At 41.0% G+C, this 22,523-nt stretch overlaps 1 protein-coding gene across 3 annotated transcripts in view; it reads left to right on the top strand.

Moving 5' to 3' along the window:
* Nucleotides 1–238: 238 nt before the first annotated feature.
* The window catches only part of sec31b (SEC31 homolog B, COPII coat complex component), a 62,154-nt gene continuing 39,869 nt past the window's right edge, over nt 239–22,523 (top strand). For 2 of the 3 annotated variants that reach the window (XM_084323754.1, XM_084323752.1), the window contains exons 1-17: nt 251–529; nt 2,321–2,428; nt 2,910–3,033; nt 4,817–5,012; nt 5,880–5,975; nt 6,777–6,917; nt 7,213–7,355; nt 12,198–12,297; nt 13,098–13,259; nt 13,801–13,953; nt 14,057–14,287; nt 16,254–16,328; nt 16,440–16,532; nt 16,888–17,020; nt 17,154–17,332; nt 17,526–17,652; nt 22,287–22,432. In XM_084323754.1, the coding sequence (XP_084179880.1) occupies nt 2,350–2,428; nt 2,910–3,033; nt 4,817–5,012; nt 5,880–5,975; nt 6,777–6,917; nt 7,213–7,355; nt 12,198–12,297; nt 13,098–13,259; nt 13,801–13,953; nt 14,057–14,287; nt 16,254–16,328; nt 16,440–16,532; nt 16,888–17,020; nt 17,154–17,332; nt 17,526–17,652; nt 22,287–22,432 (2,178 nt within the window). In that variant the 5' untranslated portion in view covers nt 251–529; nt 2,321–2,349. Of the gene's footprint in view, nt 530–2,320; nt 2,429–2,909; nt 3,034–4,816; nt 5,013–5,879; nt 5,976–6,776; nt 6,918–7,212; nt 7,356–12,197; nt 12,298–13,097; nt 13,260–13,800; nt 13,954–14,056; nt 14,288–16,253; nt 16,329–16,439; nt 16,533–16,887; nt 17,021–17,153; nt 17,333–17,525; nt 17,653–22,286; nt 22,433–22,523 lie in introns of all 3 variants that reach the window. The other variant, XM_084323753.1, reaches the window with a different exon arrangement.

Genomic DNA, 22,523 nt, shown 5'->3' with positions numbered 1-22,523 from the left:
TCTTGCATATTCTTTTGATTCTGGAAAATCATGTCACTGGCAAATAACAATAGATCTATTTAGGATGGACGTGAATATATTGTTGGGGTATATTAGTTCTCTTCACATCGCCATCATAATATAAAAAGAAAATACATTATGTTGACCTATGACGGAGAATAATTAACTTTCTTGGCAACATTCCAACAGGTCAAATCAGGGCATCATTGGCGGCCAGCCGGCCACCGTAGCGCAGTGACAACACGGCAAAGTGCGTTGGGAGTGTCGGCAGCTTAGCTACTAAGCTAGCTTGACAGATACACATAATAACGTTACATTTTTTGTTAGACAAACACGACTGCAATAAATAACGCTGCCGTGAGTATATTGTTACAGTCGTCACATCACTTGTCGATTTATATGAAAGTCATTTAACGGGGCAGTCACCACCAGTCTAGCCGTGGTGGAACTCAACCAACCAACGCTAGCTAACGCAAGGTAGCATCGGCTCAGGTTATGTCCTGAAACTGAACTGGTCAATCGTCAGAAGGTGACAGACATTTTACTTATTTAAATCTTCAGAAATGCTTGCATATATGACACATGGTTAAATATGAATCTTGGGTCTGTATGGGTGAAATCAACATAGATGGAAACACGCAAGTTCGCAAAATGTCAATTTGAGTCATGTAGTTAGTTGGTTAACGTTAGCAGCATACTGCTGGAACAAGCTTCTCGCGCTAACGAGTGGGTCATGTGTGAACCATCAACATTTAACCGTGGCTAACTAATTAGGATAATGCCACTGGTGTTGGCATGATTGAAATCGTTTTTTATAGCGGCGGCATTATAGAACAGAAATGTCAGCTAGCTAGGATAGCTAACCATTCGATGTAATAGTCTGTGTCGGGTTTGGCACCGGTTGTTTTCTTGTTTGACTTGCAATGTCAAACCAAACGCTTCAGACATAACGCTTGATTGATTGAAAACTGTATTAACAGATTGCAGAATGGGTACAGTACAGCTCAATACATACAATTGTTAAGGGGATGCATGCAGACCAGAGAAATACTTTCGTCTTGTTTACATCAGGGTCCCCCATTTTCAATTCATCATAACATATGACATACACGACATACAGATAGACAGTACTGCTACACCTATACAGATTTATGACATACCAGATTTGTACAGTACTATTTGTGATACAAAAAGAGTCTAGAAAGGAGAGTATATACATTTGACGTAGAAACTGTACATTGGAGGCGGGGTTGGGTTGGTGGGGGACACTGTACTTGCAAAACTGTACATTGGAATATTGACAACCATACTTGCTAATTTACTGTACATTGGAGGGGGTTGGGTTAGGACATTTACAGGGGCCAGTTTCGAATTGCAGTCTCCCGTAGGTGTTCTTTGAAAGTGGGTAATTCACATTCCTTGAATGAATGAAAACTTTATTTAACAGATTGCAGAATGGGTACAATACAGTACGGCTCAATACACACAATTGTTAAGGGGATGCAGACCTGAGAAAGACGTTTGTCTTCTTTCCATCAGGGTCCCCCATTTTCAATTCATATAGTTTTACAGCTTTGGGTAGGGCGTTCCACATTGATGTGGCATAATTGCGAAACGTGTTTAGTCCCTTGTTTGAGCCGAATCTGGGTTTAACATGATTTGTGGAGCTCCCTCTGGTGTTGTGATTTTGGTATTCACTGACCTTTGGGAAGTATTTTGACATGTACATGGGTACCTTGGCCGTGTAGTGTATCTTGTAGACCAGGCCCATTGCAAGTTGCTGTACTCTGTGTCGTCTACTCTAAGCCATCCTAGGTTGTCAAAGTGGGCAGGGGTGAGGTCGGTTCTAGGAGTAAGGTCAAGTAGTAGTCTGACCAGTTTGTTTTGAGATGTTTGTAATTTAGTTTTTAGCGCCTTTGAGGTGCAAGCATAGTCGTAGTACCCTTGAATGAGTGCTCCTGCCAGAGTCTTCAGGGTATTCTTGTTTACCAGAGAGGAGATCCGGTACAAGAATCGAGTTCGTTGGTTGACTTTTTTTTTATTACCTTGGATGCCATTTTGTCACAGGAAAGATTTGCCTCTAGGATGGAACCTAGGTATGTAATTTCATCTTTCCAAGTGACAATATTGTCACTCACTGTAACTGAGAAGCCGTCGGTCTTGCTGAGTTTGTTATTTGATCCGAAGAGAATGGACGCTAAATTAAACGGGTCCGGCAGTGACCGAAATCAAAGCACTGTTTAAAGTCACATTGCTACAACAATGACCAAGACTGAAATCGTATGTTGTAAATTATTCGATGATTGTGTTCTATATTCAGGGCTTTGTCAAACGCACACCGGTAGGAAGATGCGACTGAAGGAGATCCAGAGGACAGCCCACCCTGCGTGGAGTCCTGCCACACACCACCCCATCCACCTGGCATTAGGTAGCGGAAGTACCCTGTCTTTAGATTCTGCTTCACGGCATACCCACTACTGGCTTTGATTATATTAGTGGTTTAATGGACTGTGGACATACACATTTATTTCCTCTGAAATGTATTGTGGCTGTGCCATTTGATACAAGGACTGATGGTATGCAACAGCTAAACATTTCATTTTTGTGCCTGTAAAAGTTTGTGGCTGTTTGTTTACATTGCTAATATTCATAAACATTTGAGTCAGACAGACTTGTATTTTGAGTTATGACTGGCTAAGAAAAGTTTTTCCATCACTCTTCAAGAACATGTGAATGGCTAAAGGTTATAAATTCCAATAAATACCAATACATTCCACATTAAACTACTCTACTCCAGAGATGTGGGTTTATTGTTCTAAGTCACATAATGAGATGTGCCTCTTAGCTGTGATGAAAGCTTAATGTCACAGAACATTGATTTTCCCGCTCTTTCTGTCTATGAACAACAGGCACGTCGGCACAACAGCTTGATGCCTCCTTTAACACCACCGCTGCTCTTGAGATATTTGAGGTGGATTTTGCTGATCCCTCTCTGGATATGAAGCTCAAGGGCTCACTGCCCACTTCAAACAGGTGAGCTATCTTGAGGTCATACTGCAACACTTAGCTGTCAAACCATCAAAAATGTTAGGGTTTTGTCATCTTCTGTTTCTATTTATTTAAGGAGTGTGAAGTCCACCCTCCTAGGTGCTTCTTAGGTAGAATGAGGAGATAAGTTTTCTGTCCGTGTTCAGTCAAAAGTGGGTCTGTATCTGAATTTTCTCAGTCGAATCAGATTTGGCTGTTCAATATGAAGATTTCTTTCCCCATATAGAGTTGGTGATTTCAAAGCTGGTTGCACTGCGTTTTATTGACGTCACGTCCACGCAAATAAATGTTCCCTCGCGTGCGCACAGGATGTAGCCTTCAATATATAAAGAAATTATATTGTCAACAGATATGGTGGAAAAACAAACTGTTTTAAATGTAATTGTAGTTACATTGTTAATTTAGTTTGTATTTACTTTTCTAGTTTAAGTTAATTCAATTAAAGAAATTGTTTTACACACAAACACAAAAGCAAACTTAAAATAATCAGACAACTTGTGTTTACTTGAAAATTATTGGTGATGGCGGTCAGGTGGCGTAGCGGATATTGCGTTTGTCACCAACACCGGAGACGCTGGATTCGCCTGTTCGAATCCAGCTCACAGCTCCGGCGTTGTCACCAGCTTGGCTGGCCGTTCACACTAATACAATTGGCTGTATTAGAGGGTGGGAAAGCTGGCGGGGTGGGTCCGGGTCGTTGTAAACAGCGACTCCTACAGTTCGGTCGGGGAGCCTGCTCAGCGCGGATAGGATCTAAGGGGGGGGGGGGTAGTGTGATCCTTCCACACGTTACACCCTCTCAGTGAGAGTCCGCGCTGCCAGGCGAAAAGAAGCGGTTGATTGCCTAGACGTGTGTCGGAGGAAGCACGTGATAGCCTCCACTCTCCCAGACCGACTGTGGGGGGTAAGTGCGCAGCGACCAGGAAGGGGATTGGGAATTGGCATAACGACTAACATTGGGATGGGAGAAAATCGGAGGAAAAAGGAGGGGGAAAAAGATAAAAATAAAAATGTGATCATTTGATTCATGGCGCTGAATCCCCTTTCACATTCTGCAGTGCTGCATGGAATGGCTTTTGTGCATAAGTATTTTACTGTGTAGTGTAGTGGATGGTTGGATAGGATGGAATAGACACAGAGCTCCCTGCCCCCTCCCCTCAGGTTTGGTGTGAACGATGGTCTGACTCAGGCAGAGCACCGTTCACACCAAACCTGTGAATGTGATTGCCATGAAATGGGTTGCATTCCATGCGCTATTGTTATGCTTATGCCAGGTACACGCAACGAGTCGAGTGCAGCGCGTTCTTGAGCGCACGTGCATGCGCGCGCACAGCCGTACATGTGTGTGCACGCGCTTCTGCTCACAAAAGCTGGTTGCCCGCCATGCAACCCCGTCCCACGAGCAACGCATCTCTGCATATAGCAATAAGAAAATATGAGGTATATCTGGCCAGGCCCTGTTGCCTAGCAACTCACACTCACACCTGACACACTGGCTTTCTCTGCCTTTTAGAGCATGCATCGTTCATAGCTGTTTTCTGCATTTATTTTCGCTACTAAGCTGCTCACTAAGAGTCTCTGCTCACTGAGACAAACATCTGCAGCTTATAGCTGAGTAGAGCAGGGGGGACGCCTTAGTCAAAAGCTAGAGGAGGTACATTCCAGAGATTGGGGAGTTGTTAACAAATGCAAACCCCGGGCATGGGTGTTATTCTGTACTATCAAATGCTTGTATTCACTGTGTCATCATTAAACATGTGTTCCATAGGTTGCACAGTATTGTCTGGGTGAATTTCGGAATGGGAGAAGACGGTTCAGGAGGGAGGCTGGTTGGTGGCAGTGAAAATGGTACATTAACAGTCTATAGTCCAGAGGACATAATGTTGTCTGGGCCAGAGACTGTAGTGGGGCAGTCCGATAAGCACACAGGCCCCGTCAGAGCACTCGACTTCAACCCCTTTCAGGTAAAGTCTACTATCAAAGCACAGCGTGACTGTGACAATTTTTTATTACAATAGTACGTATATTACGATTACAATCTGTGTATACAACTTTCTGTAAAATGTGTACATAAATACATCTATGTATGCTTGTACAATACTGAAATATTGTGCAAAAGGGCATTGTGCAATGTACAATTAACGTGCAATGTATTCCAACACTTACAATTCAAGTGTAATAAAATGTGCACATTAGCACTCTGGCACAAGCGCCGGTCACTTTAACACTTGATACCTAAAGCATCTTAAACTTAGAGTCTTCCTACATCCAGGTTTGTCTCGCCACATGGCACATATTGTGTTGTCATTGTCTGTTTCATCTATTGTCTGTTTGGTTGGGAAGTTTATTAACTTGTACATGTACTGTTGTCTGTTCATGTGATTAGGAAGTTTGTGTACATTTGTGATTTGTAAAATGTTCATTAGTGTGTACTGTCCCTACTTTACATAAATAAATGAATAAATAAATAAACTGCATGTGATCTAAGGCTGACCCGAATGCTTCAAAGCTTCAATCACTGCCATGGTAATCAATGTCAAAATCACTACTTGAATGCTTAGTTTGTTACTTAGTTTTGATTAATCTTTTTCCCTGTCTAACCCCACAGCTGTCATTTTACCCACCACATTGAAACTCTTATGCGAGAAGAATGAAGCTTCTATTATTCAATGATATAATTACCCACTGAAGCTACAGAACCCAAAAAATGTCTTGTCGGGACAGCCCAAATCATGTGATCAGAACAATTATTTCTAAAGAGGGATTGTCCTAATAGCTTTATTCCATAATACTGTTTTGTCCTGCATCATTTTTAATGCGTTATCTTTCAGAACAATCTCCTGGCATCTGGGGCAAATGACTCTGAGATATACATCTGGGATCTGAACAGCTTTAACAATCCAATGACACCCGGAGCAAAGTCGCAGGTAATTCCGTATTTATTGACATTTCTAAAAAGTGATATAAAAGGTACCGGGGGGTTGGTTGTTGTTTTTCCTCGATGTTGTGTTGACCCACGGTTATGTTCTTTTGAAGTCAAAACAGAAAATGCTAAATGTAATCCCAACAGGATGTTGTTGAAACGGTTGTTTCCTGTTTTCTTACCTTTTGTAGCTATGCGAGGTAAGAACAAAAGCCATAAAAAGTGTTCCGTTTGTGGTTTCTATTTCCGTGTGTTGTGTGTGTGTGTGTGTGTGTGTGTGTGTGTGTGTGTGTGTGTGTGTGTATATAACCTCCTTGGGCTTAAGGGAATGGCAATGCCTTGTCACTTGGACATTTACTTCTATATATCAAATAGTCCTTTTTATTTCTTAGATCATTCAATTAAGTCTTGGTGGAATTGTAATGTAAGCTATATCTTAAGAATGTATAATTCTATAGCCTGGACTTTTTTTGATATATTGGTGATTGTATATAAGCATGTAATAATCTAACGGAGATCTAACATTTGTGCCATGGTTTTGCAATGGTCAGAATAACTGTCTTAATCAACTAGATTTCTGCTGTTGTTTCGATGAAGTTCTGATTTCTGACACAAAAAGTGACATCACTGCCAGCAGCTATCGCTTCTGAACGTGGACGTTCAACACTAACACCGTTAGCATGGCATATAAATTGCGGTTACCGGTTATATATTATTTGAATATTGGACATTGCTACCTATGTTGTCGGTTCACACGCAGGCAGCTCTGTGTTGTCAGTAATGGCCTCCCTCTCCCCCTTTTCAGCCCACTGAGGACATCAGTGTTGTTTCCTGGAACAGGCAGGTGCAGCACATCCTGGCCTCTGCCAACCCTAGTGGGAAAGCAGTGGTCTGGGACCTCAGGAAGAACGAACCCATCATCAAGATCAGTGACCACAGCAACAGGGTTCGTTTTTTTAAATACCCAAATACCCAAACAACCTCCACAGCCAGACATAGAAGTAATTATTGGTCGTTCAAGTCTGCTCATCGGACTGATGCCGATACATATGATAAATCACTATCATCAGCTGTATGCTTGCAGATATCACATATATCTGCCCAGTTTTGCTCATCAGACTGATAAGTAAATAAAAATAGACAGATACTGTATCATCCGATACTGTATGATAACTCTGTATGATAGCGTGTACAATAATGCTGTATATATATATTTATTTATATTTACCGTAACGTTGTAGATGCATTGTTCTGGAATGCTGTGGCACCCTGAAGTGGCCACTCAGTTGGTGTTGGCCTCCGAAGACGACCGCCTGCCAGTCATCCAGATTTGGGACTTGCGTTTTGCCACATCTCCCCTTAAAGTTTTGGAGAATCACACAAGGTAAAGTTTGGGAAGCTCACCCGCATATTCAATACACTTAACCTCTTAAACCAGAGCGGTCCGTTACCGTACCGACAATGACATCACGCCATAAATCCATCTCTACAGAATGTATGAATTAATGTTGCGTTTTTTTTTCTTCAAATATAGCCAAGAGTAAAGACCCTAACCCTGTCAAAACAGCAGCCAAAGTGTATATTTTCAGCACTACGTTTGTTTACCAATGGTTTTAAGTGTTATAAGTGAAATATGAGCTATAGAAATCTCAGGGCTTCGAGTTAGAAAAAGGCGAGGATTGACGCAAGGATTTGGTGCAACCTAACTTGAGTAGTCTTTGGAGAGAAGACACCCAGGGCTTTCGAATAAAAAAAAAAACTACACTTCACAGCTCACGCCAGCCCCTGTCAATCATCTGACTTCTTTTTCAGTTATTTTTTTTCCTCTTTATTTTCGGGAACAAACCTGAACATTATTCCCATAAATTAGAACGCAGTTAATTTCTCTACCTTTCTGTGAACGTCTAGCAAAAAACGGCATTACAATCTGATGAGAAATTTACATTATAAAGAAAGTAACTGTACTTACAGTAGATTTCATTCACGTTCTTGCTGCACGCCTGGTGATACTAAATCCAGATTGAATTCTGCCATTGGAAAGGGGAGATTTGGCCCGATCCATAGATGTGCGACTTGGTCATAATAAGGTAATTTATAGGCCTGATATTCTATATTCTATAATCATATTTCAAATTGCATGGCAGAATTCAGTACTGTATCTACAAAACCTTCTGTTTAACACTTTCCGTGCCATGGGTCCGGTGCCCCTGAACCCCGTTGCGTGCCAACGCCCACTTCAATGATAGAGCTCTCATATTTGCGAACGCATAAACTATATCTTAAATTATGGCTATGTGTATAATATGGCCGTTGCTTATCAATGACTTGTTTTCACGTTGATATCTCTGTGAAAAAAGCTCTGATTATCCCAAGAAAAGATTATTCCAATTCCTGATCACCATTCCAAATATCGATCGTGTTTATTGATCCAACGCTGGGTGGTCGAAACACCGATTCCACGCTGTTCTGATGGTCTACAACAGGGGTCGGCAATTAGGTTTGCCCACGGGCCAAATTTTCCCCAAGCCATTGTGTGGCGGGCCAATGATAATGAAAAATGTTTAACTCTGTCAAAATAAACGACATATACATGTTTGCACTGTCTTTTTTCTATTATAAAGTGCCTCTCACACAGTGCATAACACATGAACAGATCAGTCATTTGATTTTAATGCAGGTGCTCGCATTATAAATCGAATGTATTATTATTAGTATAACACATGAACAGATCAGTAAGGGTGCATTTGATTTGAAGCACCGACGGCGGGTGTATTATACATCGAATGTATTATTATTATTATTATTATTATTATTATTATTATTATTATTATTATTATTATTATTATTATTATTATTATTATTAATATAACATCAACAGATCAGTAGGGTGCATTTGATTTGAAGCACCACAGCGGGTGTATTATACATCGAATGTACAACTCACCATAATGCAGGCAGACCTGGGCTTATTATTGTTTCTGCTTCCTCCTCAATCCATGCTAATGTTTGAAATACCGTAATTCCTCTAATAGTAACCCCGGCTTGTATTTGTTTCAACTGTAGCGGGTACCAGGCTTGTATTAGGAGGAGGCCTGTATAAGAGGGAGGCCTATATTTCAAATTTTCAAACGGATCATAATGAATAAATCAACATTTTGTGTCAGTTTGAACCCAGTAAAATGTACTGTGTTCATTTATTGAAACCAAGTACTGTATGAAATAGTAAACAGTGCAATTACAGGTGGTCACTGGTCATTTCAACGTTTTCAAAGTGAAATCAAGTAACTAGCTCAGTATGCAGCTCAGTATATTAGTAACCCGGCTTGTATTAGGAGGCCGGCTTATAATTGCTTAGCTCAAGAGCGCACCCGGCCATTAATAGAGACCCGGCTTGTATTTGAGACCCGGTTACTATTAGAGGAATTACGGTATGTCAAATGTCCACTTGCGTTGAATGCCCACCCATGTCCACCCAACTTGAACACAGTTGCTTGCTTCATTGAACCCATTCTGCAATCGGTTAATAAAGTTTTCAATCAATCAATCAATCAATCAGCCTCGTGTTGCAAGAGACACGTTTTGCGATAAACCCGTATTTTAAATATGACTCCTCGTTTTGTTTGTGTCTTGGAAGTCTTAGTTTCCTCTTCTGGCGCCTGAGTTGGTATTTCCTCTTTGCAAGAAGCTACCTAAAGATGTTTAATTGCATTACTGTTTAATGCCAAATTGTATTTTTAATTTAATTCAAATACCTATAGCGCGGTGCCGTCATTTCAGGAGCTTCTTCAAGCACTCTTTTTCTTTAAAGTTAATTGCATTGTTTTTCCATTGTTTTTTATTGCATTACTGTTCACATGCATGTGTGGTGCCGTCAGTCATGGAGTAAAGATAAAGCTTGAATGATTTACTGAACTGGTGTTTTTATTTCATGGACTTGCGTGTTTCCCATTTCAGCACCAGCGCTGTCCACCTCACTTTGAGCAAGCCTATAGCACAGTACATTGCACTCACCTGTTATTCACTCTCAACATGGATAAAACATAAAGTATGCATATAATAAAAAGAATATATATATATATTAGGGCTGTCAGTTTATCGCGTTAATTAGATTAATTAATTACACAGCAAATTATCGCGTTATGAAAATTAACTCAAAATTAATTACAATTTTTTTTTTTTTTTTTTTTTTTTTTATAATATTTTTTTTATAATATTCCATAAGAATGTAGAATACACATTTACAGACTTTTTTATTTTTTAATATGGTCCATTTGCATGTTCTTGGTATCTGATTCTAGGGACATCTATGAATCTCAGGGAATGTATTCCCAGTGTCAGAAATACTGTAGGCTAGATCCACAAAGAATGGATTGCACGGTGCAAGTTGCACCCTGGTCTGCATCCCCTTAACAATTGTGTGCCGTACTGTATTGTACCCATTCTGCAATCTGTTAATAACATTTTCATTCAATCAATCAATCTGCGCGGTGATTGATTGAATGAAAATTTTATTTTGAGTAAATTGTAATGAACCAAATGAGAATATCAATACATTTTTTTGTATCTTTGACTGTGAATAACACCATGCTCAAATTGACCAGACCTGAAAAATCTAAGCAAATTAATAGATGGAAGATGATTAAACAGAAGGTTTTGTAGATACAGTACTGAATTCTGCCATCCGGACACATGCAATTTGAAATATGATTATATAATATAGAATATCAGGCATAAAATGGTTATGCGATTAAAATGCGATTAATTAGATTAATTAATTACAAATCCTGTAATTAATTAGATTAATTTTTTTAATCGCCTGACAGCACTAATATATATATATAATATTAATATAATATAATATAAATATAATAATAAAAAAAAAGATTAAAATAAAATAAATATCATATTCTCAAAATAAACTGACGGGCCAGAAATGATTGCTGGCGGGCCAATTTCGGCCCGCGGGCCGCCTATTGCCGATCCCTGGTCTACAATGAATCCGATCAGCTCGAGTTACATGCCTGAGAAGTAAAATGTGGAAGCCGGATTTTTCTTTCATGCGTTTCATTCAATCCAATCCAAAGGGGTGCAGTACCATAGGGAGAGACGATAGGGGGCGGTATTTTCCCAATGGAGCTCAGAGAGAGTTCCAGTGGTAACGTGAGGCTAGATTGATGAAATATGAATGTAAATCGCTAATATAAAAAAAAAACTAGATCTCTCGTCGTTGGCACTGAACAGTTGGCATGAACTAACGAGAAATCTCGTCGTTGGCACTCAAAGTGTTAATCATCTTCCCTTTATTCATTTGCTTAGATTTTGTACATGTGATCTCAAGAAGGTGCTTAATTGAGCTCAGTTTTTCATGTCTGGTACATTTTAGCATGGTGTTATTCACTGTCAGATGAAAAATAAAATATAAAAATAAAAAGATAATTGATATTCTCCTTTGGTTCATTACAATTTACTCAAGCCTAGTAACATACACAATATTTCTGACACTGGGAATACATTCCCTGAGATCCATAGATGTCCCTAGTTACTAAGAACATGCAAATGGACCTTGTAGAAGCGGAGCGAACTTCCATTTACTTAGGTATGTATTTTTAGGCGGATTTTCAGAAAATAGGGCTAGGGTTAGGGCATAACCTCTTAAACTCGGGTTAACTGAACTATTTCAAACGCTGCCCCCTCTTATCTCGATCGTCCAATTACAACTGTCGATTTCCTCTGACAAACTTAGTTTTAACCTTTTTTTAACCTTTGTTTGTCCAAGGAAAGCAACAGTTGTGATTTGGAGGATTGAGAATAGAGGGTGGGGCTTGAGATAGGTTATGAATGAAAAGGCTACTCGTAAAGACGACTTTGAACTGTTGAACAGTAATCCAGAACAATTTTATTCCACTGTAAAATATATATATTTTTTAATCTATTCTATTCTACAATTTTATTGCATTGCACTATTTTACTCTGTCTATTTTATCTTACTCTTTTTATTATTGTCTATTTAAAACTGAATCAAACCATAAACAAGGTGGCCTGTTGGGATGTTAGATCCTAATGTGAAAAACTGTGATTTTATATGTCTGCACTTTATGTGCTCATTTTATGCCTGTCTTTTTTCTGTTGTGAAGCACTTTGAGCTGCAGTTTCTGTATGAAAAGTGCTATACAAATAAAGTTTATTATTATTATTACTCCTGATTTGATTGGCTGTGTGTCCTCAGGGGAATCCTCTCTATATCGTGGAGTCAGGCAGACCCGGAGCTCCTGCTCAGTAGTGCCAAAGACAATCGCATCCTCTGCTGGAACCCCAACACGGGAGAAGTAGGTCTCTTCTTTAGAGGCAGTTTCACTGTTACTTCCTGATTACGTTACATTGTTAAAGGGGAATGTCAGCCATTTCAAGAATTCACCTATGTTCTTCCTGTGCCCCAGGACAGTTCAGTCAGTATTTGTGAACACACACCACAGAGAACACTCCAACTAGGATGTAAAATAACAAACATGTTATGGCCACATAAAATCATTCATTGTTTATGGACCAGCCCCAGATTTCACATCCCAATTGGCGGGTTCTCTCGCTCTCTAGCTTTAGGAGAGAGCGTTGTGTGTTCACAAATACTGACTGAACTGTTCTGGCTCACAGTATTCACATGTGAATTCTTAAAATGTTTGCCATTCCCCTTTGTTTGTCTCATTATGACAATACTGATTCTTCTTCTTGATCAATTTATGCCGTATTTAAATTATAACTCAGGAGGTTGGGAATTCTGACTTCCTACTAGGAAAATCTGTAAAGCGGCACGTCAACTCCATTTTGTTTTTTAAGAGTACATTTGTAAGTATATTAGCTATATGTCTTTGTGAATTGTAGTTCATGCAAAATAAATTGTCAAAAAAGTTTTGCATTAGCATCCATGTTTTTCCAGCTTCGTAGCTCAAACGCACATAGGTCAGAGACGACGCGATTCCAACTTCTCACCTCTGACCATAAACAAATGCAGCATTACATTGGTGATACATTATGACAGTGCCATTTCTTGATGACCTCACATTGTGACAAATTATGACGACAAATGCCATGAATAACATGCCTTTAAAATCTCTCACGTCTCTCATTCTAGGTAATCTATGAGCTGCCAACAACCAACCAGTGGTGTTTTGACATCCAGTGGTGCCCCAGGAATCCAGCCCTGTTGTCGGCAGCCTCGTTTGATGGGAGGATCAGTATCTACTCTGTGATGGGAGGAAGCCTGGAGGCGCAGCATCAAAGCACGTGTGATAAGGTACAGGCTCTCCTATCTTGTATGGCTCGTCTTCTATACCCTTAGGATGCATGTTTAGAAATGTTTTTATTTCAATTTCTTTATCATCAGTGAAACAGTATAAAGTTATTTTTATTTTGGACAGGGATTAATACATTTTGTCATGTAGATATAATTGTGACTACCTGTCCAGGTTAACACGAGAGAAGTAGGTCTCTTCTTTAGAGGCAGTTTCACTGTTACTTCCTGATTACGTTACATTGTTAAAGGGGAATGTCAGCCATTTCAAGAATTCACCTATGTTCTTCCTGTGCCCCAGGACAGTTCAGTCAGTATTTGTGAACACGCACCACAGAGAACCCTCCAACTAGGATGTAAAATAACAAACATATTATAGCCACATTGTTTATGGACCAGCCCTAGATTTTACATCCCAGTTACATCACCAATTGGCGGGTTCTCTCTCTCCCTCTCTCTCTCGCTCTCGCTCTCTAGGTTAATTCTCTCTTTTTTTTGTGAACAATTGTGTCGGATGTCATTTTAACTTTGAATGTGATTTCAGATATCCTCCTCCTTTGACTCTATGGATCCCTTTGGGACAGGGCAGGTGTTCCCTCCCTTGCAAGTCCCCCAGCCCACAACACCGACCACCGTAGTTCCCCCTCTGAAGAAGCCACCCAAGTGGGTGCGCAGGCCAGTGGGGGCCTCATTTGCCGTGAGTGCAAACACGCATAACCAAAATAGGATTTGCAATCAATATAATCTTCCTCTGCAGTTTGAATCATTAGGTATCACCTGCTACGTGTCGTTGCTTTCAGTTTGGCGGGAAGCTGATCACCTTCCAGAGTCCCAAGCTGCCCCCGGCGCAGAGTCCCCAGCCCGTCCTCAGGCAGGTATTTGTGAGTCAGGTGACCACGGAGACGGAGTTCCTCCAGCGCTCCAGGGAACTGCAGGCGGCACTCCAGTCAGGCTCCTTCACCAGCTACTGCCAGGCCAAGATCCAGAGCGCCGCGTCGGACTCCGAACAGGACATATGGAAGTTCCTTTTGGTGGGCTTTACATAACTGTACATATCTATACATTTACATTTTACATTTAGTCATTTTGCTGACGCTTTTATCCAAAGTGACTTACAAGTTCTGTACGAGAAGTCAGCAGGAAGGGTATAACTCTTTCAGCTGAGTAACAATGATGAATCAATGAATGAATGAATGAAAACTTTATTTAACAGATTGCAGAATGGGTACAATACAGTATGGCTCAATACATACAATTGTTAAGGGGATGCAGACCAGAGAAAGACATTTGTCTTGTTTACATCAGGGTCCCCCATTTTCAATTCATAGTGACATTTATGACATACATGACATCATGACATTTATGGCATAGGGACATACATGACATACAGGTATATAGTACTGTTACATTTGTGATCATCAAACCAGGTTGAAAAAACCCTCAGCTCGGAACAAGGCAAAATCTGCATATGGCTCGCTGATAACAAACTATCATTACACATGGGCAAAACAGAGTCCATTCTCTTCGGTTCAAATAACAAACTCAGCAAGACCGACGGCTTCTCAGTTGCAGTGGGTGACAATATTGTCACAAGGAAAGACGAAATTACCTACTTGGGTTCCATCCTAGAGGCAAATCTTTCCTGTGACAAAATGGCATCCAATGTAATAGAAAAAGTCAACCAACGAACTAGATTCTTGTACCGGATCTCCTCTCTGGTAAACAAGAATACCCTGAAGACTCTGGCAGGAGCACTCATTCAAGGGTACTACGACTATGCGTGCACCTCATGGTACCAAAGCACCTCAAAGGCGCTTAAAACAAAATTACAAACATCACAAAACAAACTGGTCAGACTACTACTTGACCTTACCCCCAGAACCCACCTCACCCCTGCCCACTTTGACAACCTAGGATGGCTTAGAGTAGACGACAGAGTACAGCAACTTGCAATGGGCCTGGTCTACAAGATACACTATACGACTAAGGTACCCATGTACATGTCAAAATACTTCCCAAAGGTCAGTGAATACCACAACCACTACACCAGAGGAAGCTCAACAAATCATGTTAAACCCAGATTCGGCTCAAACAAGGGACTAAATACGTTTAGCAATTATGCCACATCAATGTGGAACGCCCTACCCAAAGCTGTAAAGGAATCTGAATCCCTACCCACATTCAAAACCGCTCTTAAAGAGCACCTACGGGAGGCTGCAATTAGAAACTGGCCACCGTAAATGCCCAAAACCCCCACCACCTCCTAATAGACAGTCTCCTCCCCACCGCATGTATATATTCCCTCCCCGCCGTATGTATATCTCTCTCCCACCCACCCACCCCCTCCTAATGTACAGTCCCCTCTCCATCATATGTATATACTCTGTCAGGATCTAGGGGTAACAGTACTGTATATTTGAATACCGTTTATGTCACAAATGTATCAGTACTAAATACCTATATGTCCCTATGCCATAAATGTCATGTATGTTGTGTATGTCATAAATGTCTATATGAATTGAAAATGGGGGACCCTGATGGAAACAAGACAAACGTCTTTCTCAGGTCTGCATCCCCTTAACAATTGTGTGTATTGAGCCGTACTGTATTGTACCCATTCTGCAATCTGTTAAATAAAGTTTTCATTCATTCATTCATTCATTCATTCATTCATTCATTCAAACAGTGCTGAAACTTGGGAGCATAGACATAAGACATATTAGTATAGTAGGAGGAGTGCATGGTACAGTAGTATAGGACAGTAAGAAGGTTAGTGTTTTAATTTTTATTTCAAATATTGATTGAAGAAGTGTTTTAGTCGACAGCGAAAGATTGGTCGGGATTCGACTGCCCTAACTGGTGGGAAGTTCATTCCACCATTGTGGAGCGAGGACCGAGAATAGGCGGCTTCTCTTTGATGTCCTTAGATCTGCCAGTCAGTCGGAGCGGAGTTTCCGCGTTCCGTTTGTCGCTGATATACCTCTTTGAATACTGCAGGTAAATTTTGAAGACGAAGCCCGTGTCAAGTTCCTCAGGCTTTTGGGATTCAGCAAAGACGACTTGGACAGAAAGGTATTCTATCCCATTTCCTAATCGTGGTAATTAAAGACACCGTTTCTACAACGGGTGATTTTGTAAAGTAGATATCTGGTCTCAAGTGTGAACTAAATCATGTTCATTCAGATTTCAAAATGCCTGGGGAATAACTTGCAACCTAACGGACATGGAGTGGATGCAAAGGATCTGGCTGAAAAGATGCAGCTGCTCTCTGATCAGGTTAGCAAACAATTTAAATAAAAGGTCAGTGTATTTCCCATTACCGGTATATGTGGTCAGCATTTTCAGTAGCAAAATCCCCAACAGGAACACAGGTGTGATGTGACCACAAAAAATGTGTTCCAAAGTAGAAGATGGATGAGCGTCACACTGTCTCCATGAGAATAAATGTTTATTTTAGGCCGGTGAAGGTCTCTTTGACAGCAACATCGTGTTTTTAATATATCCTAGTAAAATGAACATTTAGTCTTATTGAGAGTGTACGGCTGCCCATCCGTCTTGCGCCGCATTCCGTGTTTACCAGATGTCACCGCTGTTGCTGACCGTCAAATGTCCTTCACCGTCTCTCTCCCAGAGGGCCGATGAGCTCAGCGTTTCTGGTGACACCAGGATCTCCGGTTCCGCCTCACCGCTGGACTTCTTCAACCAAATCCCCAAGGAGAACGTCCAGATCCCTAAGGACAACTTCCAGATCCCAGTCTCCTCTGGTGAGACAACAACCCATTTATAATGCTAAAGCAGGTTCTTTTTATCCGATGAGTTTCTCTACTTACTACTACGTTCTTCCGTGGTGAGCGTCTGTGTAACGTCTGTGTTCGTGCCTGTGTTCCTTTTCTGAAGACACCGATGGTCTGATCAGCCAGGCTCTGCTGGTGGGTAACTTCGAGGGAGCGGTGGATCTGTGTCTGAACGACGCCCGCTACGCCGAGGCCATCCTGCTCTCCATCAGCGGAGGAGAGGAGCTGCTGAAGAAGACCCAACAGAGATACCTGGACCAACAGAGGAACAGCATCTCCATGGTAACGAGGATCTGGTGTTCCCCGCTGTGGTCAAGAAAACCATTTGTTGTGTTATTGTTTCCGTTTTGCATAGATTTCAATGATGGCCATTGTTATCTTCATTAGAATGTTCAGTCCTAAAAGTCGTACCTTGCATATGAGATTGGACACCTGTGCGGGGTTAAGTGAAGTTGATCCCTCTCCTCTCCCACAGCTCATCTCATCAGTGATCACCCAGAACTGGAGAGACATCGTACAGAGCTGCGAGTTGGACAACTGGAAGGAGGCCCTCGCCGCCCTCCTGACGTACGCTCACCCTGAAGAGTTTGCTCTTCTGTGTGGTAAGTTGCTCAGGAGCATGTAGCCGCACATGGATACGTTTATTTCTAAGAATATAAAATAATAAAAAAATTACAATGAAATATAAATATAATTAGCTGTGAACGAATTTCTTTTTTAAGTAAGATAAAATAACAAACAAAATAGTCTCTTGTCCATAAAGGAATAGGAAGAAGCAAGATGAGGTCCTACCCCTTATTACAATAAAGTAAACCCTTAACCCTTTCGATATCAACCATTTCATCATTAGTCCTGAGATACATAACACCTTTAAACACAATGTTCATACTGTATATGCTGACTAGATCAGAACAAAAACCAAAACAAACGAATACAACACAAGTCATGAATTTCAACATCTGCATTAACTCATTCAGCGCCTAGAGGTCGCTGTTTACCTTGTGGTAAGAAGGCCATCGCTTTAAAGAATAGGGATAGATGGCGGTGTTTGCAGGGCTAAAAACTATATTAAATATTATAGCTATGGATCTAATAAACACGTCGATTGTCAGTGAGTTTCTTCCGGTCAACATGCAAAAAACAGATACTTTTTTCATACATTTCCGTTTCCGAAATCGTGCCATTTGTCGCTTGATTTATGAATAATTCTGAAATAAACGCTAGATTATCGGTATTATGTTTCATCATGCATGCACGAAAGCGGGGGAGGAAAAGTCGCCCCTCCACGCTTTGGTTGCAGCCAATGGCACGCATACACACACCAGTGTTTCCCACAGGATTTAGTGAGACTGTGGTGGTGGGTGAACCTCTGCCCCTCTAGCGGGGTCCGAGGGCATGCCCCCCGGAACTTATATCTTTTTTAAGTTTTAAAGTTAAATGCATCAATCTGGTGCACTTTGAGAGCAAAATTAAGAGGCTAGATCTATGATGAACTTTGTGCTCAAAACTGACTAGAGCATACATTTGAGCCATCAAAGAAATTAAGCAAAAGTAGTTACCTGTGTTGAACTAGTTTATTTTTTAGAAAATAAAAAAAATAGACTGGATTACTATTATGACTACTACCACTGCCAATACTACTGATACATCCCTATTGGCAAACTGTATATCTTAAAAAAAAAAAAATTATCTTTATTTTTTTGGTTCATTATAAAACTGTGGCGGGATCAATTAGACTGTGGCGGGCCGCAACAGTCTAGGTAATTAATGGGAAACGCTGCACACACAGACACGTTGTGATCGCTGCGAAAACAACATCGGATCAACGCAAGATTGGTAACATAGAGTCCTTACCTCATATCTGATGTACTGCAAAAAGAATAATCCAATTCCGGATCGCCATTCCAAATATTGATCGCGTCGTCTTTCCAATGTTTATCAACCAAAACGCATGAATCCACGGTGATCCAGTGTCTCCAAACTTTGTGTTATAACCACTCCCCATGCCCAAGAAGGAAAACCCAGACCGGACTTCTTAGATCGATGCACAGCCCAAGCCAGAGGGATTCCAATGATGTGCAATACCGACCGCAAGGCGTTAGGCGGCGGTATTGGCCGTTTGCGATCTCAGAGCCATTCCCAATGATAACATCAGGCTGGGTGGATGAATTATGAATGGATATAGCGAATAAAAGAAATAACGATTAAAACCCGACTTTTCTCGTGATTGGCGCTCAACCACCGGCGAGATAACCCGACTTTTTTTGTTCATTGGCGCTGAAACAAGTTAATGATAGTTACACCTCCCTCCTCTTTACTGAACCTTTGAAAAATGACTATGGTCAAATATAAACAAAACGGTATTTGACTATATTTAGTTTTCCAGTACAAATGACTGTGGATATTACATAATGTTTTTGTTTTTATCTTGTAATACAGTTGTCATGGTGCTGTTTCATTCAAAATGGTCATTATGTTTTAAATGCTGCTGCAAGGGAGAAAAAATACATTTAATTAACAGAAAGATATACAGTGCATCCGTAAAGTATTCATACCCCTTCACCTTTTCCACATTTTGTTATGTTACAGCCTTATTCCAAAATGGATTAAATATTTTTTTCCTCAAAATTCTACACACAATACCCAATAATGACAAAGTTTAACACTTTGATCGCCATGGGTTAAATTCATAATTTACCATCCCTCGCCAGCTCTATTTGTCTATGGAGAAGTTCCCCTTCTTTGCAGGGCTATAACTTTTTAAATTCTATTGCTACATTGCCATTATTATGGCCCATTCAATGTCCTATATGTATTGTTCAGGGTGTAGCAACGTTAAACTTTTTCATTCACATATTCATACTAAAATATGGTCTAAAGTATAAGTATGTTTTTATCGTTTTCTGCAGCTTTCTTCAGAACGTGATTTATAGCCCTAAATGCATTATATTGATGATCAAATACAGTTTGGTAGGAATCTGTGCGAGATAAAAAGTTTCAACTGGACGTGGTTCTAGACGTTTCTACGCATCATCTGATGATGACCTGATGGGCGGGGGATCGTTTATAATTCCGTGGGCAGCGTTAGATGATTCATCCAGAGTGGGTCATATGTTCATCAGATCAGTTAGTATAGAATACGTTAGAATATAACGCTGAATCTTACCGTGGCTTCCTCGCGCCGCTGGCAGATGAGCGTGGAACAGAATTTTTTCTATTATGGGATGTAGAAATGCCTGATCCATTTCCAGGTTGTATAATAGTATATACGTCCAAATAACGTTGTTTATTGAGTTAGGGCGAGCAATCTATTATCCAGTGTTTCAAGATGGAGTCGCGGGAGCTATAGTATAGAGTGTGGCCGGACCACATTTGGATGAGTACTACCGGTTCAAAGGTTAATATCCGGTTGGCGATCTGCCGATCGGCCACCAGATGGCGCTCTTGAACCGCTAGAGAGTTGAGAGGAGATCAGCACTGTGTCTCAGGGCTCCGGAAAGGAAATATGATTTCGATGACAGATTTTTGAAATATTGACATCAAAGACGAGTTACGGCGTCTTCGGCAGAATGAGCATGGCTCTGAATGACGTGAAAACTCGTTCCCGGCGATCATAGTGTTAAAAGTATTTTTTTAAATTGTTTGCTAAGTTATTAAAATGTAAAAGAATAAACACATAACTACGTAAGTATTCACATCCTTTACGCAATACTTTGTTGAAGCACCTTTGGCAGCAATTACAGCCTCAAGTCTTCTTGAGTATGATGCTACAAGCTTGGCACACCTATTTTTGGGCAGTTTCTCCCATTCTTCTTTGCAGATCGTCTCAAGCTCCATCAGGTTGGATGGACAGCGTCGGTGCACAGCCATTTTCAGATATTTCCAGAGATGTTCAAGCGGGTTCACGTCTGGGCTCTGGCTAGGCCACTCAAGGACATTCACAGATTGTCCCGAAGCCACTCCTTTGTTATCTTGGCTCTGTGCTTAGGGTCGTTGTCCTGTTGGCCCCAGTCTGAGGTCCAGAGCGCTCTGGAGCAGGTTTTCATCAAGGATCTCTCTGTACATTGCTGCATTCATCTTTCCCTTGACACTGACTAGTCTCCCTGTTCCTGCTGCTGAAAAACATCACCACAGCATGATACTGCCACCACCATGCTTTACTGTAGGGATGGTATTGACCAGGTGATGAGCGGTGCCTGGTTTCCTCCAAACATGACTCTTGGCATTCAGGCCAAAGAATTCAATTTTGGTTTCATCAGACCAGACAATCTTGTTTCTCATGGTCTGAGAGTCCTTTAGGTTCCTTTTGGCAAACTCCATGTGGGCTGTCATGTGCCTTTTACCGAGGAGTGGCTTCCGTCTGGCCACTCTACCATAAAGGCCTGAGTGGTGGAGTGCTGCAGAGATGGTTGTCCTTTTGGAAGGTTCTCCCATCTCCACAGAGGAACACTGGAGCTCTGTCAGAGTGACCATCGGGCCCCGATGGCTCAGTTTGGCCGGGCGGCCAGCTCTAGGAAGAGTCCTCGTGGTTCAAAACTTCTTCCATTTGCGAATGATGGAGACGACTGTGCTCGTTGGCACCTTCAACGCTGCAGAATTTTTTTGGTACCCTTCCCCAGATATGTGCCTCGATACAATCCTTCCTCGGAGGTCTACAGACAATTCCTTGGACTTCATGGCTTTGTTTGTGCTCTGACATGCACCGTCAACTGTGGGACCTTATATAGACGTGTGTGTGCCTTTACAAATCATGCCCAATCAATTTAATTTACCACAGGTGGACTCCAATCACGTTGTAGAAACATCTCAAGAATGATCAGAGGAAACGGGATGGACCTGAGCAAAATTTTTAGTGCCATAGCAAAGGGTGTGAATACTTATGTTCATGTGATATTAAATCTTTTTATTTTTAATACATTTTCCAAACAATTCTAAAAATCTTTTTTCATTTAGTCATTATGGGGTATTGTGTATAGAAGTTAGAGGGAAAAATGTATTTAATCAATTTTGGAATAAGGCTGTAACATAACAAAAGGGGTATGAATACTCTCCGATGCACTGTATGTATTTCTTCCATATGTGTACTATCATGGATGACTGTATAGTAAAAATCCATACCTTTGCATGGATCTGTGACGCTATACCTTCATATTCTATATAGTAGCTTCCAGCCCTAATTGAACCTCTTCTCATTATTCCTCCTTCACCATGTCACTCCTCCTCTGCCTCCACGCAGACACCCTGGGAACGCGTCTGGAGGACGAGGGGACGGAGAAGCGCTGCCTCCAGGCCTGTCTCTGCTACATCTGCTCTGGGAACATAGAGAAGCTGGTGGAGTGCTGGGCTCTGCGGAGGGACTGCTCCTCCCCTCTGGTTCTCGAGGTAACGTTCAGGGATGTGATTTCTCCGTTTTGAATTTTTTTTCGGTTTGTCTGACCTAAAATCATGATTAAAAAAATATTAATAGAAATAA

This window comes from Notolepis coatsorum (genome assembly GCF_963971535.1).
Source record: "Notolepis coatsorum genome assembly, chromosome: 10".
Taxonomy (NCBI): domain Eukaryota; kingdom Metazoa; phylum Chordata; class Actinopteri; order Aulopiformes; family Paralepididae; genus Notolepis; species Notolepis coatsorum.
This window is presented reverse-complemented; position numbering and strand designations above follow the sequence as displayed.